The 23396-nt window shown below is 52.1% G+C and overlaps 1 protein-coding gene across 12 annotated transcripts in view; it reads right to left on the bottom strand.

Annotated features, from left to right (window-relative positions):
* Positions 1 to 1822: 1822 nt before the first annotated feature.
* The window catches only part of MVB12B (multivesicular body subunit 12B), a 70345-nt gene continuing 48771 nt past the window's right edge, over positions 1823 to 23396 (bottom strand). For 7 of the 12 annotated variants that reach the window (XM_052814262.1, XM_052814259.1, XM_052814261.1 and 4 more), the window contains 3 exons: positions 12840 to 12895; positions 10960 to 11019; positions 10223 to 10572 (listed from right to left, as the gene is read on the bottom strand). In XM_052814262.1, coding sequence (XP_052670222.1) covers positions 10285 to 10572; positions 10960 to 11019; positions 12840 to 12895 — 404 coding nt within the window. In that variant the 3' untranslated portion in view covers positions 10223 to 10284. The other 5 variants (XM_052814263.1, XM_052814267.1, XM_052814265.1 and 2 more) reach the window with 4 other exon arrangements.

Here is a 23396-nt window from a genome sequence, read left to right on the forward strand (position 1 = left end):
GTGTGTCAGCTCTGAGCCGAAACGCTGCATCAGACAGCGGCTGCTAGGGTGGCCTCCGGGCGAGAAAGTCCTGCCCGAAAGCCCTGCGTGCTGCCAGTGGCCAGGGACCCGGGGGGCCAGCAGCTGTGGTGAGGCATCGTGCAGCCCCATGCAAGCTGCCCACTGCTGTCACCTGCTGCACGCTGCTGTCACGCTGCACGCTGCTGCCTCTCACTGCCTGCTGCACTCACGCTGCACGCTGCTGTCACCTGCTGCATGTGGCTGCAGCAGTCCGTTGCTGCTCCGGCTGGAACGCCAAGAGCTCCTGGCGAGAGCCATCACTGCCCTGAGCTGTGGCGGCACCGGCATCCCTGGCACAGGGAAGCCCATCTATACAGAAAGGCCGGGGGGAAGGACCGGCCCTGCACAAGTGCACACATGTTAAAAATGATTAGTTCAAAGAAAGCCTGTGCTGCCAAGTCAAGCCTGCGCTGGCGTTTCCAAGCTTTGAGGCTGACTCCATGACTTTAACTTGACCTCCTCATAATTACACACAATGCGAATTTTGCAGTTGATAATTATGAGTGACTAAAGTTGTTAATCTTTACAGAGGATAAACAAGTTGTTTCACTGACGTTGCCGTCATTTACTGTAGTGACACGCTTATTGCCACACATATTTGGGACCCGGCCTGTGTGGCAGCGTGGACATCACGTGTGGTCCCTTACACTCCAGAAAACGCTTAAGTTGAGCTATTTTGACTTCCGTGTTTTGACTTTGCAGCATACCTTTTGAGAGACACATTTTGGACAGATTTTCCAAGGCTTTTTATATCTAATCTCCAAGGACAAAACAACACAAACAAAAGCAAATTACTTACAGGGGGATCATGCTGCCGCCTCTGAAGTTGACCCTTCAGATCCATGACCAGACTGTAGCTGCTTTGGTCAGTTGAGCGACCAGCCAGCACTGCAGGCAGTCACCGCTGTTCGCCAGCTCCTCCTCGGAGGCTTCGCAGCCCCTGGTCCAACTCTAACGATGCCTCTGCTCCCATTTCTTTATTCCTCCTGTGCCTAAAATCAGGTCCCATCTTTTGCAGTGTCCTTCACCTTCCCGGGCAGCTTGAGAGCAGAGGAAAAGGTGTCTCTGGTCTCGGTCCTCATCCCACCAAAACTGCTCAAAAAGTCCCCGTCAGCCCCAAGCAGGAGCAAAAGGCAATCTGCTCAGCTGTGGCAGAGGAAAAAGCACTTGTAAGCAAGTCTCTCACAAAAAACCCTGCAATCCCTGTTCTTTACTGAGACTCTCCAGTCCAAGGACTGACATGTGTGATGCTATTTTCTTCCAGAAGTGGATAGGAGATGGGAAGGGAGGAACGCTCACGTCTGCAGGACACCACTGCAAACATCCACCGGGCGACAAACCCGGCTTCGTACCCTCGCAGTGTGTAAGGCCGACCCTGCACCATTCTCATTCCTGAACGAACATCCGTCAGGGTACGAAGCCCAATGCCTGTGGAAGCAGGCAAGCCCACTGTAAGAAGCACTACCTGTACCAAGCAAACCTGTAATCACATCAAGAAACAGAATCGGTTCCAGGTGCCACAGCTACAACCGCTACATGGCGGCTCAGTTCAGAATAAGCACTGACTCACGTTTCATTCCTCCTGATCTTTTTAACTACTTCCAAAACATCCAGGTTTGGGATCTGAGGAAGTCAATGCAACGATGGTGCAGAGGGAAAAGAGCCGCTGGTCCCAAGGGATGCCCCTTTCCACTCCCCTAAGTCAGAGCTGCAGTGTTTTAAGCTTCTTAAACTCCAAATTTAAAACACAAAGCACAGAGAATAAACTGATTAAACCAAGTTTTATTTAACAAATTATATTAAGAATACAGACTAAGTTATCACACAATGAAACTTCCCTTTGTAAAATACAGGAGGGTCATCTAAAATAAATATAAAACGTAGTAACATTCATAAGATTAATGCACAGTAAATTCACTTTCAATAACCCAACAAAATGCATAGCATCTTAAAAAAACACTTTGCAACTGCATAAAAGGTTTGTCTTCCGTTTGCATGATGACATTTAAAACTCTTGCTGTTAGGAAACAATTTCACAATAAATGACCAGAATATCCAAACTGTTTGGTTTCCCTGTATTGAATGAATTGAGCAGCACCTTACTGAGCTTTTTCATGAGCAGAGGAGCACCCTCCCTACTGCAACGCTGTCAGGGTTTTATGGCTCAGGATAACTAACACCGACACCGCTCGGCTGCCCCGCTGCCGGGAGGGATTCCCGTCTGTTCGTCAAGGCTCGAAGGCTGAGGTAATTATTTGAATGCAGCGAGATGCGCATGCCCTTCAGGAGGAGTGGGAACGGCTCTCCGGTGAGCTGCTCTGCTGGCACCTGTGAGACGTGCCCGCTGCCACCCCGGCCAGGCTCCTGGGGCTGCTTTGGGAGAGTGGCCGGTGGGCAGATCTGGGGAGACAGACCCCGTGTCGCCTGAGGGCAGTGGGGAGGTGAAGGCCAACGTGGGACCGGCCAGCTCCAAAGTCGCCGCATCCCATTTTCCCTCCCCCAAGGAGATTTTTAGGGCCCCACTGAAGAGGAGGTGCCCAGACCTGCGGACGCACGCCCTCACCACCAGCGTCCACCTGGCACGTGCTGTGCCCACGTCGGGACTTTCTCCAGGCTCTGCGGTGCATGCGTTCGCTCTGGAGAGCTCAGGAAACCGGTGGGGGCAGGGGCAGGTGTGAAACCAAACAAGCCCAAAGCTACAGACTACCAACAACCTCTCACTACACAGGAGGCTCGCGGTGGATCCTCTCCTACAAACACCGCGGGCAAACTCAGTGACAGTCAAAGGAAAAAAGTTTGACAAAGTTTATTCCTATGTAACTACAGCTATGAGATGCTCCCACAGGGAAGACACCTGCTACAACTGTCCACACTTGAATTTTATCACAAAGTTCACACTCTACATTACTTTCTGGACTAATTTCTTGCCTTTCCATTGTTAACACATTAGACAGCACTGCCTGGCCTGGATGGCCCACAAGTCATCTCGGTGCGCTACCTGCTCTTTGCCGTGAGAAATCCAGGAGGCAGTGTGTCACTACTAATTCACATCAGAAGGTGTATTTTACAGTAAGTAAACCCCTCACTGCTGCTTTTCTGTCTCTGTTGCAGACCTATGATAATTTGGCAAAATAATTTCTCCATCAGCCACAAGATTAAGCTACCTAGAGACTAGTTTTGTTCTAGAAACAGAGGCAAGGTAGCCAAGCAAGTCTGGTAAAGCTCTGCAAATCCATTTCTGTTGCTTTCCATTGACTCATCCCCTCCTCTTATGCTCCAGAAGGCTTCTCCACAGCCAGACAACATCAACATCAGGCTCCCTGAATATTTATTGCCTGGGCCAATGCTACCACAGTCACCTTTTGGACAGGGAGGGAGGAAGATGCAGAGAGATGCTGGTAGTGGCTATGGGACATGCCAACAGGGAGGACTTGCTGTGAGCATGCAAGGACCAGCCTTGCAATGAGTTGCCGTGAGTACAAAAGTTACGGAACAGCAAATAAAACCTGTCTGTGGAAATGCCGACCTGACGCCCAAGATCTTGGGAATTCAGAGGTGCAATAAAGAAGCTTCCTATAATCGGTGGACTGAGAAGACAACACATGCAGTCAACCACCCTGCGCCATGTGCCTCACTGTGCTTCCAAGCACTGGCCTTGAGCCCTCTCCCCTTTGGAAATGCCCAGATTTCCAGCCTTCGGTTAGCAGGTCTAAGAGCTCAGCTGGCTCTCAGCAGCTGTAGCTCTTTGCTCAAAACACCTCTATTGCATTTGTACCACAAGAACTGCATTTGTACTATTCATGCTTTCAGTACAGGGTATCCTTGCAGTGCCACAGTGCAGAAACACACTGTGAAGATCAAACTCTCTCTCAAGTTTCTTTGCAGATGCACCCCTGAAGCAGCTTTGCTAGCCCAGTGTAAGAGAGGGAAGAGTGAGAACCAACTATACAAATATATCCTGAAGATTTCTTAGATGCTTGTCCCAGCTGCATGTCCTGTCAGCATTTTGAGCCATCCAGTGTTTCTTGCAGGTCACTGAAGAGAAAGGTGAGCTCACTATCTCTAAGAAGGCTGAGCAAACGTTAACTGTTGCTATAAATATTAAAGCACCAATTTTATCTACTGATGCTCTCTAAGCTAAATCTCACAGGAAGGGACTCGAAGCTATGCACCCATTTTTCCAAGACATACCTGGGGAGTGCCCCACTGAATGCAGGGCTCGGCAGCTATCCGAACCTGCTCCTCACTGAGCATTCCGGCTGCCGCACAGTCAGCCCTGACCTTGGCACGGGAAGACACAGCTCGAGGAGGGGGTCCTGGCAGCTGTCTCCCCATCTCCTGGTGGCAGGAACTGCCCCTGGAGCCCTGCAGATGCTGTGCTGGCTGCCCTGCATCAGCCTGCAACCCTCACTCCTCCACCACCAGTAACAGGGAAGGTCAGCTCTCTGCAGCTCCTTCATCCCAAAGCTATGAGGAGTGCACCACGCAGATGGCTTCTACCTACCTGCAGTGTCCACTAAGCCACAGGAGAAGCTATAAATGGATGCCACAGAAAACTACAGAACAAATTACGAGCAGAAAAATAGAAAGACAAAAGATGGATGAGATGGGCATAGTACTACAGCATGGAGTGGATTTGAACTTCAAGTGAACCTGAGCCAAATGACCAGGCTGCCATGGTATGTTCATTTGTCGATGTCGGCATCATCAATCTAGCCTTTGTGAAGCTTGGCAGTGAGGTCTGGCTTTGCTTTCCTGCAGGATAAATAAGAACTAAAAATGGTGCTGCAACCTCCAAGTAAACGAGCACTTCCAGGGGGTCACCCAAACCTCCAGAGCTGGTACAAATGGCATTAGCTTTAATTCTTTCGCCCAAATATGACACACCTACAATGAAATCGGCCCCTGCTTTCCAATCGCACAGCCTTGCTTTACAGAGGCAGTTTTAGAAAATGATTTACCTGACTGGAACAAGTTGAAGCAAAGACTTGGAATTGGTCTGTCCTGAATGTTATGGTATTTTGTGCTCATTATCCCAGCAATACGGTATGGTGCCTTAAAACCAGAAATGAATCTTTGGACAAGAAATATTTTACATATGTACAAATAAAAAATACAAGCTGACAGTACAAAACCTACTGTTAGTCACCATTCTGTCCAACTAGAAAATGCAAGATCAATCAAAAGCAGTGCAAAGCAGGTCAGGGCATACATATGACCCAGACTGAGAGCAACAATACTGTTATTTGTTACTATGGCAATTGCATTTCAATAGGGTTAGGTAATCAGTATTTTACAATACAAAAAGTTGTACGTTTTAATACTAACTTAAAAATTGCCATTTTGCTGCCATGATGTAGCTTTGTTCTACAGCAGAGACTTGAAAAAGCAGCACGGAGTCAGACGGGCACTTCTAAATAACTTATTACAGCAACAGACTTCTCCAAGACATGCATTTGACTCGGGAGCGAGCTAAGGTCAGCGATCACAAGGAGGCTGAGGTCAGGGTTTAATGCATCCCACTCTCATCCTGCACTACGTCAGAGTTCAGTGCTTCCCCGTGAGTGCACAAGGGAACAGGCACATCTCTTTTGTTTTAGCAGCTAGCGGGGAAATTTAAGAAAATTGTCCAAAGTGACGGGCAGGTGACAGCATCCACATTGTCAGCAGGGCCCCAGCTCTGCAGGCAGCTTGGCCAGGGGTCAGCGGGGCACTGCCGGGGTCTGCCTGGGCCGCTGCCAGCATCCAGCCCGGAAAGAAATACAGGATGTTTGTTGCTCCAAGTCCTGACGGACACACGGACACCCTGTGCAAAGCGGAGGTGCTTCACCTCTGGAACTGCAGTGCAGCTTGTGCTCTCTGCACCCCTCCGCCTTGCCAGTGCCCGGGGAGAGAGGCCAAGGCAGGTCTGAGCAAGCGACCCTGGCTCTGCCAGCCTACAGCAAAAACAAGTGATCACAGTCTGGGGTTGATCCCGGCCGCGGCGGGGCTGCTGTGTGCCCAGACCTCGGTGGAGGCGGACGGAGCATCCACCGTGGCTCGGTGCTGCCCGCTGGACCGAGTGCTGCAGGGGCCTCCCGCCGCGAGGTGTCGAGAGCCCATCAGCTCCACGTCAGCTCAGGCGGGATGCCCGGGGGCTTGCAGATTAACCAGCCATATCTTTTACTCTTCCTTACTTTTAGGGCTCACTGCTGAGCGTTTCTTGATGGTCTGTGAGCTCACGGCTTGCTGTTCGCAGCAGTTTGTTACAGCTCTGGTTTTGGTGACTGTCCTGCAGCAGGGGTTAGGAAGTGGGGACAACCGAGGGGCTGCCGTCAGGCTCCCAGTCACGTACTCACGTGGAGAGACGTCTGCAGCAGCGAGGGAGGGTGGGGGCAGCTGCCGAAGGGCTGCGCAGTCCCAACGCGTGGAGCGGCGCGTGCAGGAGGAGGTGGTGCAGCGCAGGGCGGGCGGTGATGGCCGGACGAGCGGGTGTCTGCCGGGACGGCCCTGGCGCCGCGTCCCGCTCAGTAGTATGCACACACACGCCTGCTCCAGCGCCGGCGGCCCCTCTCAGGACTGCGGGACCGGCGGGCACCTGGTAGGGCTGGGCGGCAGGCGGGCCGCCGCACTCTGCTCCGTCCGGAAGCTGTAGTCGTACTGCGGGGCAAAGCAAGACAGAGGGAACCGTGGGGCACTGCCCGATGGCAGCCCGGGCCAGGGCATGCAGCCACGTAGCCACGCGGCCGCACTCCCCGGCCTGTGCCGGGACGATACAACAAGCAGAAGACTGAGGTAAGAATTGGGCCTGGCAGCACCCTGAGCTGTGATCTCATCCCCCTGCCCCAGGCAGGGCCATGCCGGGTGAGCCTGCCGGCACCACCAGACCCCACGTCAGTAACTGTCCCGGGTAAGATCCGCCCCCCCTCCCCTAAAACCGTGCTAACACAAACATGACCACGCTCATCCTGCGCATAGAGCAGCTAGTCAGAAAGATTCCCCTTTGCAGGCCTCCTTTACACAAGCTGGTACCATCATAACTAACATTTTTGGTTATGGTGAAAATTCCTATTTACGTGTCCCTGCACACCACAGATGTCACCGCAGCTGGCTGGACGTTGCTGCAGCCCGAGGGACATCCCTGCAGCTGATGGACATCCCTGCTGCCGGCTGGATGCAGCGGCGTGGCCTGGGTGCCGCAGCGCGTGTGGAGTGTACCGTAGCAGTGCCATCTCGTGGCACGCCGTGGGCCGCACCCTGACGGCCCCAGGCCACCCTGGACGCTGTTGTGGCCCCTTGCCATGCCATGGCATTCCCAGGAGAGGCCGGGGCTGTGCTGGCTCTCCCATCATGAGTGGTGCGGCCGAAGCGGAGCGATGCGCTGGGGCTGCCGGGGCAGGAGCGGCACGCGGCCCCGGCACACCCACTGTAACGGCTCCGGATATGGACCATCCTCCCCCACATCTCCCAGTGTCCCGTTTGTGGCTCCTGGGATGTCACCAAGACATTCCACTGTTCCCGCGGGCTAGGCCCGTTTGCCACCACTCCTTGCCAGCCAGCCCAGGGCATGGGACACACTGCCAGAGAGGTGGCCACGGGAACTCGGCGACCTCGCTGGCGCCTGACCCCAGGGACGGAGCCGCAGCGCTGGACGGGCTGGCTGTGCCAGGGCTGCCGCGCGCTCGCCCGGGGTGCCAAGACCCCTCGGAGCTGCGCGAGGCCTGCGTGCTTCTTTGCGGAGAGACAAGCTGGACCCGCTCCTCCGGCCGGCTCCAGCGGAGGTGGCCTTGGCCTTCTCTGCTCCAACGCCGAAACCTCCTCTCTGTCCCGGCTCGGCGCGCCCAGCGGCGAGGCCACCAACGCTCCGGCAGCTGCCACCGCCCAGGCGCCAAGCCGCGGCGGGACCGGCTTCCCCGCCGCGCACGGAGCCAGCCGCCGGGACCGGGAGCGGGAGCGGGACCGGCCCGCCGTCGCGCAGAGCGCCCGCTCGCCCGGGGGGGGAGCGCGGCCGGCAGGGAGGCGCCGGGGCCGGCAGAGGGCGCGCGGGGACCGCGGCGCGTCCCCCCCCCGCCCCCGCCCCCGGCCGCGGCCGCGGCGGAACCCCGCGGGACCCCCCCGGTTCGCGGGAAGGACGCTGCGCGTCTCGGGGAACCTGTGCGAGGGGATGTGTCAAGGAGTCGTCTTTCTCAAGACCGCCTCTTAATTGGCAAACACGTCTTCATTAATTTTACCTCAATGTCATGATGTCACAGCCAGCGGTACCAGCCCCAAGCTAAATAAGCAATAAGCCTCATTTTTCAACACACAAACACATAAAGATGTCAGCTCAAACTGTTTACTAATTAACACTTAAAAAGACACAAATTAGATATGCGTGGCTAAGAGCAATTATAATCAAGACGAATTTCTCTAGTCATTTGGGAACTGAAAAAAAAGCCTAATTGCTGGAACCAATGTTTTAAAAACTGAAATCATGCCAGTTAGCAAATATGTTCATTTAAAGAACATTTCATGTGACTACACTCTGGAGAATTGACTACAAACATGAGAACAAGGAAAAAGATTTCTGTATAAAATTAAAATTTTAAGCTCTTTTAGATTTACAACTTCTTCGTTAAATATATTTGCAGAGCAGCCCATGAAAACTTGTAGCAATTAAGTGGTTAAATGAACTGCCTTCCTTGTCAGTTTAAAAGGAATGATTAATATTAGATGCTCCCTTTACTAATTAGACCCTCTCCAGACTTTTTGCTCGATGCCAAGCTAAAACGAAGACGGGGTGCACTTGGCCAGCACCCCGCCAGCGCAGGGGGCCCACAGTAGCCCAACAGCTGATCGCGCTGCCGACACCCACGTGGCACAGCAGCACCTGCTGCCGCCGCCGGAGCCGAGAACGGTCTCAGCACCTTCGCCGCCACCTGCACCGCCTGCCCGCTCGGTGACGTTCCCCTACCCAGGACAGGCAGGAGCCGCGAGGACAAACTCCCTGCAGCCCCGCGGGGAAAGCCAGCAGCAGCGCTGCCAGGGCTCTGCTCCTCTCCACCCTACATCCACCAAAGCAGCCATGGGCCAACGGCGCCCTCGGCTTAAATCCGCCTTCACCCACTGGGCTTCACCGCCTCTTCATACGCCACTTCTTCATAGGCTCCTCAGGGCACGGCTGTGCAGTCGTGCTGCAATGGGATGCTGACTTCAGGTGCAGCCTAAGCGTGCAGTACAGTGTTTGCGCCTATTTTCATCACTTTCCCTGAAAGGGTGGAGTCCTTTCATTCAGCTCGCCTCGCAGCTTGGAGGATGGGTGCATACATCTGCAAATGTGGCGACAGAGAACAATAACTCTTGGAATTCTCTGGGAATATCTTTTGCAAGGCATCTAGCTCCAGGGAAAATGTTCTTGCTGCTTTGGAAATCCAGAAGATTTGCTGTAATGGTGCTATTGCTTGCAAGGGAAATAAAGCCATGCAGAAATTCACAATATTTATATGCATAGCTATCTATGTGCAGACAAGATGCTTCATCAAGGAATACGGGCTGCATAATTATACTTTTCATTACTGCGAAACGCACACAGCCTGTAGCGGAACAGGAGGGTGTGGGGAGAGCCGGCAGGTACCAACCTCTCCTCCCCAGGCCACACAAACGACTCCGGTACTGGTGTCCCCGCACTCTGCAGGCCTGCAAGGGGCACAGGACAGGGCTGCACAGCCCACCCCTCTGGGCAGCGCCCAAGCTGCCAAGACCTCTCCCGCACCAGACGACACGCAGCACGGCTGCAGAAGCAAATCCAATGCCACTTCGCTTGCCCTCCGGCAAAAGGGACCTGCGGCCCCGTGGCCAGCTCCTGGCGAAGAGTGGGGGGAAGGAGGCAGGCATGTGTCAGGGCCACCAGCTCTGCACACACCCGCATCCCAGCGTGCAGGGCCCTCGTGACAGATGCAGGCAGTCCCAAACAGAAGCATGGCACACCTGCCACGTGGCAGGACCGCAGCACCCAAGGCAGTGGGTGCTTCTGCCAGCGATTGCCTCCGTCAGGCAGCAACTTCAGAGCCGCCGTTGCTGCTCCGCTGGCCTGCTGGGAGCCTGGAGAGAGCCGGCAACTGACCACCTTCTTTTTGTACTCAGACAAAACTTCCAGGCAGGAGAAGAGGATGGATTTAGGAAACTGGACTCACAACTGGAATCAAAAAGTGGAGAAGCCATGAGGAGTCTGGAAGTTTTGCTATGCTATCTTCTTACTCTCTGCCTTTAACACTTTAGCAAGAGAAGATGTTTGTGACCAATGGTGCCTGAAGAAGCATGTGCTGCTGAGACCATTTTCCTCCTGGTCTGAGACTTCAGCTGAGAGGCAGCCCTTGCAATGCAGGCAGCTCCTCGGCACCATGCAGCCCAAGTCTTGCATGTGCCAAAATGCTCCCTCAGGAACAGGAGTCCACCCTCGGTTTGATGGCTGTCTCCTCCCCAAGCTCCTGGAAGACTCACGCTCACTAAAATACAGCCAGGTTTTCCTGGTAACAAGTTACCAGCACCATCAAACTGAAAAGCGATGAAGTAGTTTACCTGACATTGCTTAGTCAAATTCATTTGCTTTCCTGAGATGCAAGAGGCAACCTAATACAAACAGTGTCCTGCTTGTAACATGTTAATAAATGACAAAGAAAGGTTAAGTAAGAAAGACATCTGGAATTAAATAGAGGGCAGACAACTTTGGCATTAGATTCAATACCTAAAGTGTCTTCACCCAGCACAGATCACAGAGGACATCCCTAATTCTGAGCTTGCTCTTTGACCCCGTGTTGACTTTATCCACCAGCAGTGACTTGGGAAAGACAAGAGAGGCATTTTCCATAAGGGAAGGGATCTTAGAATGAAGTGAACACAGCTCTCATGATGCTTTTGCTTAGTGCCTGGCTGGCTACCTACCTCCTTTTCGATTTCTGCAAGGGTTTTGATTGTGATGCCCAAGAGATCAACTGGCTGCATCTGGCAAGAAAAAAAAAGAAAAAAAAAAAAGAATCAGAAATGTCAAATTTAGGGGGTTTTGTTTTGGTTTTGTTTTGTTTAAAGTCAGCAAATACTCTATCACCGGAGATTTAGAGGCACCATCTGTAAACACATGCATAATCCTGTTCCTCCATCTACCACAAGAAGCAGAAGGTGGGTTAGCTCTAACGCCTTTCTCCCTAAGCGGGGACAGCTGACACTCATCTCAGTGTCGCTTTGCACAGGTAGATCTTCAGCCATCTCCCTGCCGCAGGACGGCTGTTAGTGGAACGCACTTTGTTACACCCTATGGATTTCATATGGCCCCAGCACGTAGGTGTGAGAGGCACCGGCTGTGGGAAGCCCCAACCAAACTGACCATATGGTGGCAATGGTGTCTAAAGGATCCGAGGGGAGGATTAGCACGACCTAATCTCTCTGCATTTGTCCTCGCAGCAGGGACTCCAGCTTTCTGGGAATAACGGCCCATAAACAACCCTTTCAGAAAGCAATGGTTGTGAAAAACCGTGTCCGGCTGCACACGCAAGTTGTGTCAGCAGGAAGAAGAAAGCACAAAGCGGGAGCACAGACGTGAAAAATCAGATAGAGCTGATGGCTCGGTGTTTGCCTTAACAGCTTCTTGTAAATTGATTTTTAAAGAGATATTGTTTTAGGATTGGATGGATTAGGGAACTAATAACGGGATGCTGAGCCTTTGAGCTCTGGATCACCAACTTAAACTAGCACTGGCCCAGTGACGCTCAAAAGTCATTGTGAATTGGTACCCGGGTTTCCATTTTGGCTGAGCAAACCTACCCTGCCCAGGCTTTGGCGGCACCCTCTGCCGGCACTGCAGAGCTCGGTGCCGAGCAGGCAGGACGCGGTGCCCTCTCGAGCTCACCCCGCTGCAAGGCAGGAGCCATGCCGCTGGCAGCACAGGCACGCCGAGCAGGACTCCACTTGAGGAGTGAACTCGCTTAGAAATGTGCCGTATGTGAAAACAACCCAGCCTGTTTTGCTGCTGCACTTGACACACTTTGACTCGGATAATCTCCCACGCCAGAGGGCAACCCCAGTCCTGCTCCCTGGAACCCAGCTGCAGTCCAGCTGCAGCATCATTAGGACACAGCCGCCTCCGCCAACTTTCCAGGCTGGGACTGGTAAACATAAGGGCACAGCCTCCCCACCAAACTGGATTTTGGCCAGCACAGCCACGGCAATCCTACCACCCCCAGTCAGCTACAGCCACTCGCGCTCCACCTGCAAAACCACCAGAGCCCGCCAAGACTGAGTAGCTCTGGAAGATCCTCGCCCACATGCCGCTGCCCGGCTCTGCCTGCGCAGGGCATGGAGCCGCAGGAGCCTCGCGGCAGCTGCCAGTGCTGGAGCACACCATGCCATTACCGTTGCCTTGAACTTCTGGGGTGCAAAAGGAAAGTCATAAAGCTGACTGCACTGCGCCATCTCCACAGCAGTTTAAATCTAGGAGAGCTGTACATTTGCAGCTTTCTTTACAATCTATGCTAAGAAATTAGAAATGCTTCCAGCACCAGAGAGTCCCACCACCATTCCTATTTCTGATGGTGATAAACCTTCAACTCCCAGGACAATTCAGTTTTAGAAGCGATCTGGCAAAAGCCATTCCCACCCTATCGGAAAATATTGTGAAGCGCAACCTTGGGTCATCTCAAGCACTGGGTATATATTAGGCCCCACAACAGAAAAGCTCCCAGAGGCAGGTAATTTGCGTTGATGCTTTGTGATCGCTCTCCATGAAAAGATGAATTTCAGACACCAGGAGAACAATGAAGGCAACTTACCCCTTCAGGAGCGCAGGCAAACTTCTCAGAAATCATAAAAGGCACTCCATCCATTGCTGAAAGGGACAAAACGAGCAGACACGTCACATTTCCAGCTGACTTCTCACATGCAACTTCACACATTCCCAGTGACAGATCAAGTATTCATGGCATTGACACATGATTGATAGCTCATAGAAGTTATTGCCAGCCTTTTCCTCCCTCTAACCTGCCAGTGGTTTCTCTCTGTTCGAGACACAGCTGGGTTAGTCCCTACCAAATCAGGAATTCAATGAACCCTCCCTGCTCTATCCAAACACAATTTCATGGTCTCAATTTTGAGTCTTCCAATTTGGTTCAGCTGCCAAAACAGGACAGTATTTGAAACTGAAAACAAATACAAACAGTTTAAGAGGACAGACATCTATTTACCACTACCACACAGAACCATCTGAGCAAACTCGGTGGTGTCTGAGCAAGAGGCTAAGGAACATACCTGGTCCAGGTGACTTGTACCTCTCCAAAGCCATAAGTACTACTACCTGGGCAGAATGAAAACAAACACGTGGGGCCAAGCACCCTCCCTGGCCTGGCTGCTGCCACTGCAAACTCAACAGTGGGCAACGGAACTCAAACACTTGCAAACCACGTCTGGAGAATGGAAACCAGTAGAGTATGAGGACAGACACAAGGACGTGACGGCACACGGCACAGCCTCATGTCACTGGGCCAAGCTCTGTAGCACAACCTTAATGATACTTAGAGGACTGTTTGCCTTTATATTGCCTTGTGTGTTCTTCTTAGATAGTGCAGTGATGTTCGGTGTTTCTGTCTTGCTATCACCACCTCGAAAACTTCACAGAAAGCCTCCCACAAGACATGTCAGTACAAGGGAGACACTTATTTTTAAAACATTTAACTCGGCAATTTCCACACAAGACTGAAAAGGCCACATTTCTAAGGCAGACTGCAGCCCTGAATACACCTGCTTTATTTCAGTTACACCTTTAACATTTTAAGTCTTTAAATTTCAGCTCTGAAAGAAATAAAAACTTCAAACTAGAGCAAATTTAAGCCCTGAAATGCCCTCAAGTAATCCTCAAATAGGGTTTTCTTTCACAAAGCATCTGCACCCACGAACCCAGCATTTCTCTGCTTGCTGTTTGTAACTTCCATCAGCACCAGTGACTTACCACGTTAGTGATTTAACATAGGTTATTTAAGAATACTTAGCATTTTACATTTGCTTTGTATATTTTTGACGTAAAAAAACCCTCCACTGGAGTAATTTCATTATCAAAGGTGCTATATGGCAGCCACAGCACTACATGAAACAAAAGGAAACAGATGAAAAGCACCATCACCAAATCCGGGAAATTTTGAACCTGAAAGACCATCTGCATTTGTTATCCCGACAGAAACCTGCTTTGATCAGTCACACGCCGGCTTTTGTAAAGTAATTTAAAGAATAAGCCGTGATGAGCGTGCACGTTCCGCCGGCAGCGCCCGCCGGACTGCCTCCATCCGTCCTTCGGTCCTTGCGCACTCCAGCCCTCCCAGAGCTCAAAACTGCAGAGCAAAGCAGCAGATGAAAGCAGGGTGTGCCAAAGGCTCAGCAGCGCAATTAGCACTCTCCTAAACAAACGAGCTTCAACAGAGCTGTAATTAAGCAGGCCTGTAATTAAGTATATGCCCTTTATCATAACGATCATGCTTAAAAATGGCATGATGCATGGAAGTGTGTTATTAATGCTGCACTCCCAATGCGCAGGAGCGTGCACAGGAGCTGGCGTGTCAGGCCTGTCACTAGGCTGCTGGTAAAATACATTAAAGGGAGAAATCGGAAAACAACACACTCATTCAACAGCTCTTTTCACAGCCAGGCACTAGAAGTCATGAGGATTTAAATACCCACCAATTCAGGAAACTTTAAGGAAATAAAGCACGAGGCTGTCACAGCCAGCCGCCTCCCCCAGCGCTGGGAGGGCAGCAGCCTTCGCCCCACGGCTCGGGTGGGCTCCGGGAGCTGTTCGGGCATGTAAGGGGCTGCAGGCAGACGGTGGAGCCCCCTGAGACACGTGGGGAGCGGCTGCTCATCCCTCGCCTCTGCTTCCAGGCTGAACAATGGCTCCGGACAAAGCAAACGCTTCGGAGGAAGGACACCGCCGCGTCCCCCACCTTGCCCTCAGAGGTGCTGCCCGCCGTCCCACAGCACTGGCCACAGGAAAAGAGAGATTCAAATCTACTGCTGCCAAAGAATGCTTTTTTCACATTCACAAGGACTTCAAGGGTGAGGCACCCAACTTCCTTTTAGGAATGTAAATCCAAATCCAAGAAGATTAACAAATGCAGCGGCACTTTGCTCCAGCACAACATTGAACCATCTCACGTTAATGTTAGCTTTTGTATCTTGTGGACAAGACCGTGTCACGCAAAGTGTAGAGCATGCTTCGCGCGGGTGCCGTGCACCACGCTGCTTTGAACAAAACCCCAGCTGCAGCACTGCATTTTTGCAGTGATTTTACAGGGGAGGCTCAGCACTGCGCTGCACCCCCCTGCCCACCGCACAGCCCCTTGCCGCGACAGGGCTGAGCGCTCTCCTGAGGCCAGGCTGCAGCACCGGTCCCTGCCGGCGCTCTGCAGGGCACTGCTGGCAGGTAGCCCTGACTCCATCACCGCTGGTTTGGCAGCGTGTGTGCATGCCCGGCCCCGGCAGATGCCTCTCCTGGCACAGGGCCCACCTCTCCGTGTTTCCCAGGTGGAGCATGGCCATGCAGCACGAGCAGCGATGCTGCTGTGATGAGGCTGCACATGTGCAAGCTTACGCTCGGAGCTTGTGTGGGTTGAGCCCTTAAAAGCATTCCCGCACCGCACACCAGCTCACCGAGACTCACAGAAGAGGGAAGGAGGTAACTGCAGGAAGCGATCTCCAGGGCCAGGCATCTTCAGCAACAGGCAGGAGGAAAGAGCTCCCATCACTGCACCACAGTCTGCTGAGGTGGCCAGCACTGGGGTCTGGGCGCGGGTGCCATCGCTCCCACCGTGCACCGCAAGACAGTACGCAACTGCTGTTTACAGCAGCCAGTTAATTTCATAATAAAATTAAATGAAATCAGAACTGTAGGAGGCTTTTAATTCCATGTCCCTTGTTCTGATGTTGTGCTGTAAATAAACATCAGCAGCAGCCTCTGATTCTTCCTTTTTTCCTTTTTTTTTTATCCCCTGTTGCTTTTGAAGCATTCCTGGCAGTCTCTGATGAGCAGAGCACTGTGCTGAGATTCTGCCCAGTGTTACCATTTCCATGGGCAGTGTCAAGACTTGCCAGCCAGGCTTTGGCCTGGAGCTGCAGTTCTAGTTTTAGTCTGGCCAAGAGCTATTCAACGCTCCTCGATGTCAATTTGCACCATGTTCGAGACCAGCAGATGGTAACATAAAGGGATAAAAGGAATTGGTGCTGGTGAATGATAAAGTACAGCTCTTTCCAAAGGCAACATGTACTGATTCAGAACAAAATAGGTGGGCAAGGTCCCATTTTTACAGCATTACCGCCAGTAGCATTACTCATACCACCACTTGACTAAGCTCACGCGTTGACCCACGTAGGTTTTAACATCTTTAAAAGGTTGTGACTTTAAAATATTTTTAAAGACCTATAAAACGTCTGCACCTTGCACGTTTCACTGAAAGCCTCCTTGCACAGGTAGGCAAAGCTGCTCTTGCCCTGCACCGCTCTGAGAGGGGCCAGTGGCAGGGCCAGCAGGACCACCACCTCCGCCGGCACCTCCCGAGGCAGCCGCAGCCCTCAGGCGGTCGCGGCTCCTGGACCCACGCGAGGAATCACCACTCACCTGCCGGGAGGACGCCCACAGCACTGGGGCCCGGCTGAATCCAGGAGGCAGCAGGTTCTCCCCGTGCAACTACACCCACAGCACCTGCAACAGGTTAGGGAGGTGCCTGCGCTTTTCTCCCTCAGAATGGAACAAAATAAAAAGGGATTTCAGAAAGAAAAATGTTTTCAATGGCTGTTTGCTGTCTCCCCGGAGCAGCTCCTCCCTGAGGGTCACATCCAATTAGCTCAGTCACTGCAACTAGATAAAAGAGTTGAAAGGAGCCAGCGGCCAGAACCGCTCCTAAAACCAAGCCCCGAAGGATGGCGTCCCCACGAATCCCCGATGGCAGCTGGGAGGAGGCCGGAGGCTGGACCCCTCCAGTGAGGGGCACCTGAAAGGGCACCGGAGCCATCCCTTTCATCAGTGCAGGACCACCGAAAAGCACGACCAACTTTTAACCAATGGCTACTCCTTCATTATAACTTACTAAGACTTATTCTCAGCCTTTAAAGGGCAGGCCACAAAACAATACAACTTGTTAGCTTGCTTAGAAATTCTCTCTTTAATCTGAAAAAGTACTGTCACCCTCCTCTAAGCACACGATAGATGTTGCCTTCCATGCTCTAGACTCCAGCTAAATCTCAGTTGTCAAATTAGTAATTCATCTTTCTTGAATAACTATATTTTTAGCAAAGCTACCAGATTTAAATAATCAGACCTGCCAATGCTACCCTAATTTAAACATGCTGACGAACTTTCACAGGCAGCATCAGCTAACATAATGAGTTTCTGGATGACAAAGAACTTCAGACCATAGTTCTCTACACTACCCAGTGTAATAAGCACTTGTTCTTTTCTACAATGCGCACATAAAAGAGGAATCTAAATAATAATTGCTGTAATTATCTTGAAAAATATGTGGTGATTAATGGTGATTATGAAAATCTGTATAATTGTTCATTGAAATCTCCAATGATCAGATGCTTTCTTGAAACAGCCGTTAATGAAGAACTTAGGAACACAAAAAGCATCAAAACTCAAGCCAAGCTCCTGACCGTTTGAAGCGCGTGAGGATGCGATTGCACACATGCCTGGCTCAGCTTTCACCCCTCCCATGAACTCTCTGCAAGAGGTTCTAAGATGTCCATGATGTGATGCATATGTCATTGCAGTTCAAAGCACGAAGTTCAACCTGTTATTTATGCAAATAATTAATTACTCTTGTATCCAACTAGCAGTTTGTCATGACACATTAATGACTTGATAGACTTCTATGAACTAGTGAACACAGGACAGCAGAGCGCTTTTATCGTCATTTAATTTAAAAACGATCCTGTGTGAAATTATCTAGTCGTGAGTGATGGAAGCATAAAGAACAGACTCAGCAAAGCTTCTTTTGGATCATTGCTTTATTAATGGTAACGTCAGGGAAATGAAAAATGCTAACATTGTCATATTTAGCTCCTGGGTATAGATGAATAGCTGCCTCAGTGCTTGGCGGGTTCAGTTTGCACACTGCAGTGAGCGCTAATTCTTCACACCACTATTGTGGGGATACACAGCCATGGAAGAGTTTATATACCTCAACTCCCAAGGAAATAACAGCTGTTTCTGCATTTAAATTCTCACCATAAGCTTTTATAGCTTTGGATTTCTTTATTGCTATTTTTGCATGGCCTTTTACACTTGAATTTTCAACTGCTGATATTAAAAATATTTAAATAAATAAATACCTTGCAAAACATTTTCCTGCATGACTTTGAAAACAAAGCATTGCTAATCCAAACCAACAAAAAACCCCTAATACTGAATGTACTATTGCCACCTTTAAAATTTAAATTATCTTAGATTTTAGAAACAGCTTTCTATAATACTACAAGAGCATTCAGATTTTCCCCAGACCTGAAACGCTAGCGGAGTGTTTATGTTTCACCAAGATGAATATCTCATAAACCAGCCTACAGCAATACCATAAAACCAGCAAAGCTCACCTGTTTAGAGAAAACTTAATTTTCAGCTAAATGACACCAGAGGAACTTGGAAGTGGGTAAGAACCAGGGGGCTGGCAGAGAGTGCGGGCACGGCAGCGCTCGGACTGGGCGGTTGCATGCACCCGTCACGAGAAGCCACGGTTAGACTGGAGGGACACAGGAGCCCCTGTCCTGCGTGGGCACCACGGGTGCCCACCAGAAGAGCTTGCTGACCCCCAGCATGCAGCCCAGCCTTGTGCAGGCAGGAGGGCACCCCAGCTCAAGGGAGGGCCCTTCGAACACCACTTCCACATAAGCGAGAAAGCGCAGCCCACATGCAGTCCTGTCCCCCAGGCCGAGGGGGACATCTCTTACCGTCAGAAGCGGTGCCCTGTGTGGGGTGAGGCTGTGCTTCAGTCATGGAGTCACCCCACAGCACACGGAGATGGGGAACACCCACTCTCTGCAATCATGACTGTTAACTCAGGGTCACGGCACGAGGCTGACGGCTTTCTAAGGAACAGGACAGGGACTTCCCAAGCCCTTGCGGGGCATGCAGGCTGCCGGGTCCAACGCCTGCCCACCCAGCGGGGCTGCTCCTGCCAGCGGCACGGCCCTTCCCAGCCAGCCGGCACGCCAGGACTCGCGCTGCTACTGGGGTTGGCTGACCAGCCGTGGGGAGCTGGTGGGACAGCACCATGCTGGCCAGGGCAGGCTGGTCAGGCAGGGACCAGGACATCACCCCCTTAATACCTCCTCCCAGCGCCTGCCTGCCTGCCACAGCCACCCTGACACGCCAGGCACTCGGCACACGCACACAGCTCTGGCTCTTGTTCGCGCCTGCTTCCCACCGAGCGTCCCGGCACGAGCTCTGCACACCTGAGCCTTTACACCCGTGTGTGGAGAAAGCACAGGACACCTGCATTAATCCAGGCACGTTACGTGATCTCAGTACAGGGGAAAGTCATTCAGAAGTATGGAAAAAATGTTTTACAACAGTCTGCAACGCATCAAGAGAAGGATGCAAGCTTTTCAAAATAAACCACGCTCTCCATAATGTACAGCTAAGCCTCCTACTTCTGTATTTCTGTACACAGTAATTTAAATAGCAGTCTGAATAGTAAACATGTGTGTGTGCTCTCTGTGCTACCGTGCACCGAGTCCCAGATGGAACACCACCACTCTGCATTTCCAAATCACTAATGATAGCAAAACCTCAGGAGGAAAACAAAAGCAAACTCTCCCGCGAGCTCCTGCCAAGCTGGCTGCAATCGGGAATGCTGCAACCGCCCCAGGCTGCACTCCCCAGCTGCAGACACCGCCCCCAAAACGCACACACTTCTTCATTTAATAAAGTACCCAAATATTAAGACATTGACCCCGATTCCCCTGGCTCCTCTCCAGTCCCTTTCCAGCCTACCCAGAGCAGCCCCACAGTAAGGGACCCCTCGGACGAGGGGCAGGGGAGCGCAGAGCTGCCCACAGCCCAGAAGACCGCCACAAGGCGACAAACCAGCCGCAGCCCGGCGGCGTCTCCAAGACATATTGCAGTTTACGTTGTCGCTCAGGCTCGCCATCTGTGCTCTTCCCACAGAGGCCACCGTTGCCGGCTGTGCCGAGGGGACCAGCGGGTTGTCAGCCCTCTGCGGCCCCTCGTTAGTCGAACGTGCTGATGAGAGGGGACCAGAGCAGCCGGGATGGTCCCACGCTCCGCTTGAGCGAGCGGTGCTGCGGGCTCTGCCCGCACACCCGGCCCTGGAGGTGCCTCCAGCAGCCCCCGACCGGCCCGCGGGCAGGGGCGCGGGGCTCAGTCCACCACCTCTCCCTTGTTCAGCTCCACCGGACCAAGGCACGAGCCCAAGCTCATGGGACAGCCTCGGAGCGCTGCAGCCAGCTCTGGGGGGGCTGCCCTGCTGGTCCTGCGGCTCCCCGGGGCGAGCAGGAGCTCGCAGCAGGGAGCCGTCATGGGGGAGCAAGGAAGCGGTAGCGTGGCCTGGCTGGGAACGAACGCCCTGGCCCCGTGTCCAGGCCTGGGCCGGGCAGCAAGACGGCGGCAGCACTGAACCACACGATGCTCGGTGTGGCGAGCGGGAGAGCAGGGGCCTCCTGGGCCATGGAAGCAAACCTCCACAATGGGGGAAAGGTTTACAGCTTTCCTGTTCATCTTGAAACGACTTTGATTAAAAAACCAGACCTGGACTAAATTTTCATTTTTGCTAATTTGATTGTCAGCCTTGATTTTCTCTGTTTCCTGCATAGCTCACGACACAGCACAATTAGTTCTTTACTGCTAGATCAAGCCACGAAAACACTTGAGAAAATACTCCTGGTTTTGATTATTTTCTTTTTTAAATAAAGTGAAGGTTAAGTACTGCATGGTGATGGCTAAGTAGTACCTCAGCGCTGCGGCTGTATCAGCACCAGAGAACATGGAGAGACTTCAAACAAGCTCTTCAAATTTCAAGTGTTTAGGAGCTCTTGATTTTATTATTTTTTAATAAAATGTCCCCTTTGAAGTCTCCGCACCACACTAAACTTCAAAGATCACACCTAAGCATGTGCTACTTCCAAGCAACAACCCTTAATTAATTAGACCAGAGCAGATACAAAACAGGGCACTCGTGCAGGGCTGCGGCAGAGCCGGGGCAGGTCCCGCTCGAGGACAGGGAGGCGAAGCGGAGGCACTCCTCCAGCCTCCGCACACGGGCCGCCACGCTGAAGAGAAACACAGACGCTTTTCAATTACTTTCAGCTCTAGCTGTAATGATAGACAGACTCCTTGGAAGTCATTAAACATGTAATGTCTGTCTGCCGCAGAGAGGCAGGGAGGCACAGGCAGGCAGGACTCAGGCTGGAGCAAGCAGTTGCAAAAAGCATCTCAGGAAGCACCCACAATAGCTGCAGTGTTCCCCGGCCGGCGGCTGTAAATTTCTCCCTCTTGATGAGAGAAACATCCTGTTGCGTAACGGCTGCTTCCTTCCAGCACCGGTATTTTTTGCGCTTCAGTCATTTCAGTACTGCAGGTTAGGAGCAGGGTATATTAAAGAAATACACTGCATTTTGTTACAATATCTGGCCCTGGAAGCTTTGGTTTTCCTTTGCTGAGATACCTACGGAGGTGTGATTTTGTACAACAGGGGCAGGGAGGTTGTCACTGTGAGGGTACTGGGCTCCCTGACTCAAAAACCTATCTGGATGGGGGCCAGGTCACCAGGCAGTGGCAGACACTCACACTTGCAACATCAACTGTGATCCTGCCCGGCAGCAGCATCGCACAATCTCCAGCTGTGCACTGAGCGACCAACATCATTCCCACAGGGCTCCCTGGGGAGGTAAGGGTGCACAGCACCCTCTCAACATCGTTTTGTTTTAAAGGACTTCAGGTTTCTTTAAACACACAGGCAGCTTTTTGCTTCCAGTAAAAGCAGGGGAAAGAGGACAGATCAGCTGTCCTTAAAGCACCGTGCTCTCCATACCACAGGCACCCCTAAACATGAACAGAATGCAGAAACTCATCACAAGCACGGCTACAAGGGACATGCGACTCCCATCTCCTGCCTGGGAGCTCACTGATGCAACAGAACGCGTGCTCCCACCATCCAGTGATGTAATACTTCTCTAGCCAGAAGAGCCTGGACAAGGACTGCGCTGAGTCTTCAGTGCAGGGGAGGACGGCAGTAGGGCAAGGGCGATGGCTGTGCTGCATGAGATGCTGCACGAGATACTGCCCAGCCGCAGAAGGCTGTACCTAGCACTGAGGTTTGGGGAGCCGAAAAGACGGGGGGGCAGTCTCCTCGTCCTCCCAACAGCCGGACCACGGAGCCACGGCCCCGCAGACCCAAAAGCTCTTCTGCAGGAGGAGATCCACCATGCCGCTGCACTGCAACTCAGGATCCAGATCTCCTAATGTAATTTAATTTTTAAGTGCTTAGAGTCATTAGTGGAGCCACATATTTCTATCAGGTAAATTTCATTTGCATATGCAAATTATATCTAAATACACCGCACCATTAATATGATCACTAATTACATAATAATAGTCACCAATCTCCACACAGATCAAACTTACAGTTTTGTAGCTATTAAGGAAATTGTGCTTTGTAATTAAGATAATCCTCATTTCCAGATGCTAATTAACTATATAATAATTAGCTTCTTTTGCTAATGCAAATTAAGTATTTTCATCCTTATTGGTAAGAGTTGCTTATCACTTAAAAAAGAGACAACCTAGAAATAATCCCTCCTCCCCCATAAAGGTGAAAAGGTAACTCCCATTTTTATCAGTCTCATTTGCGAATGCAAATTAGCCCTGATTAATCAAGCCACAGATAAATGCGCCCGTCTCGTAGCACAGCCGGCTGCCTGGAGCTTCCCTCCCGCCCTCGGAGGACAAGGACCACTCGTGGCCCGCCGGAACACCCGGCCGGGCGCAGCTCCTCTCCCGTCGGTGCCAGTCCGGTCCCGCAGCGCTCGGCCGAAGGCTCCCCTGCCCCGAGCGTGGCGGGGCGGAGGAGCGGCCAGCCCTGCTCCCGGCCCTGGCTGCTCCCAGCCAGGCAGAGGAGCGCCCGGAAGCTGCCGCGCGGAGCCGCGCCGGCACGTGGCTCGCGCCACGGAGCTTCCTGAGCTGCCGAGGAGCGGCGGCGGGCGCGAGGGGCAGGCTGGCGGTGACTAACGAGGCCTACCTGCCGAGGAGCGGCCGCCGACAGCCAGCCGGGCCGCCTTGGCGGGACTCGGCCTCGGCTGCGGCGCATTCATCATCTGCTAAACCAATCCACCCG

Source organism: Harpia harpyja, chromosome 19 (assembly GCF_026419915.1).
Source record: "Harpia harpyja isolate bHarHar1 chromosome 19, bHarHar1 primary haplotype, whole genome shotgun sequence".
Taxonomy (NCBI): Eukaryota; Metazoa; Chordata; class Aves; order Accipitriformes; family Accipitridae; genus Harpia; species Harpia harpyja.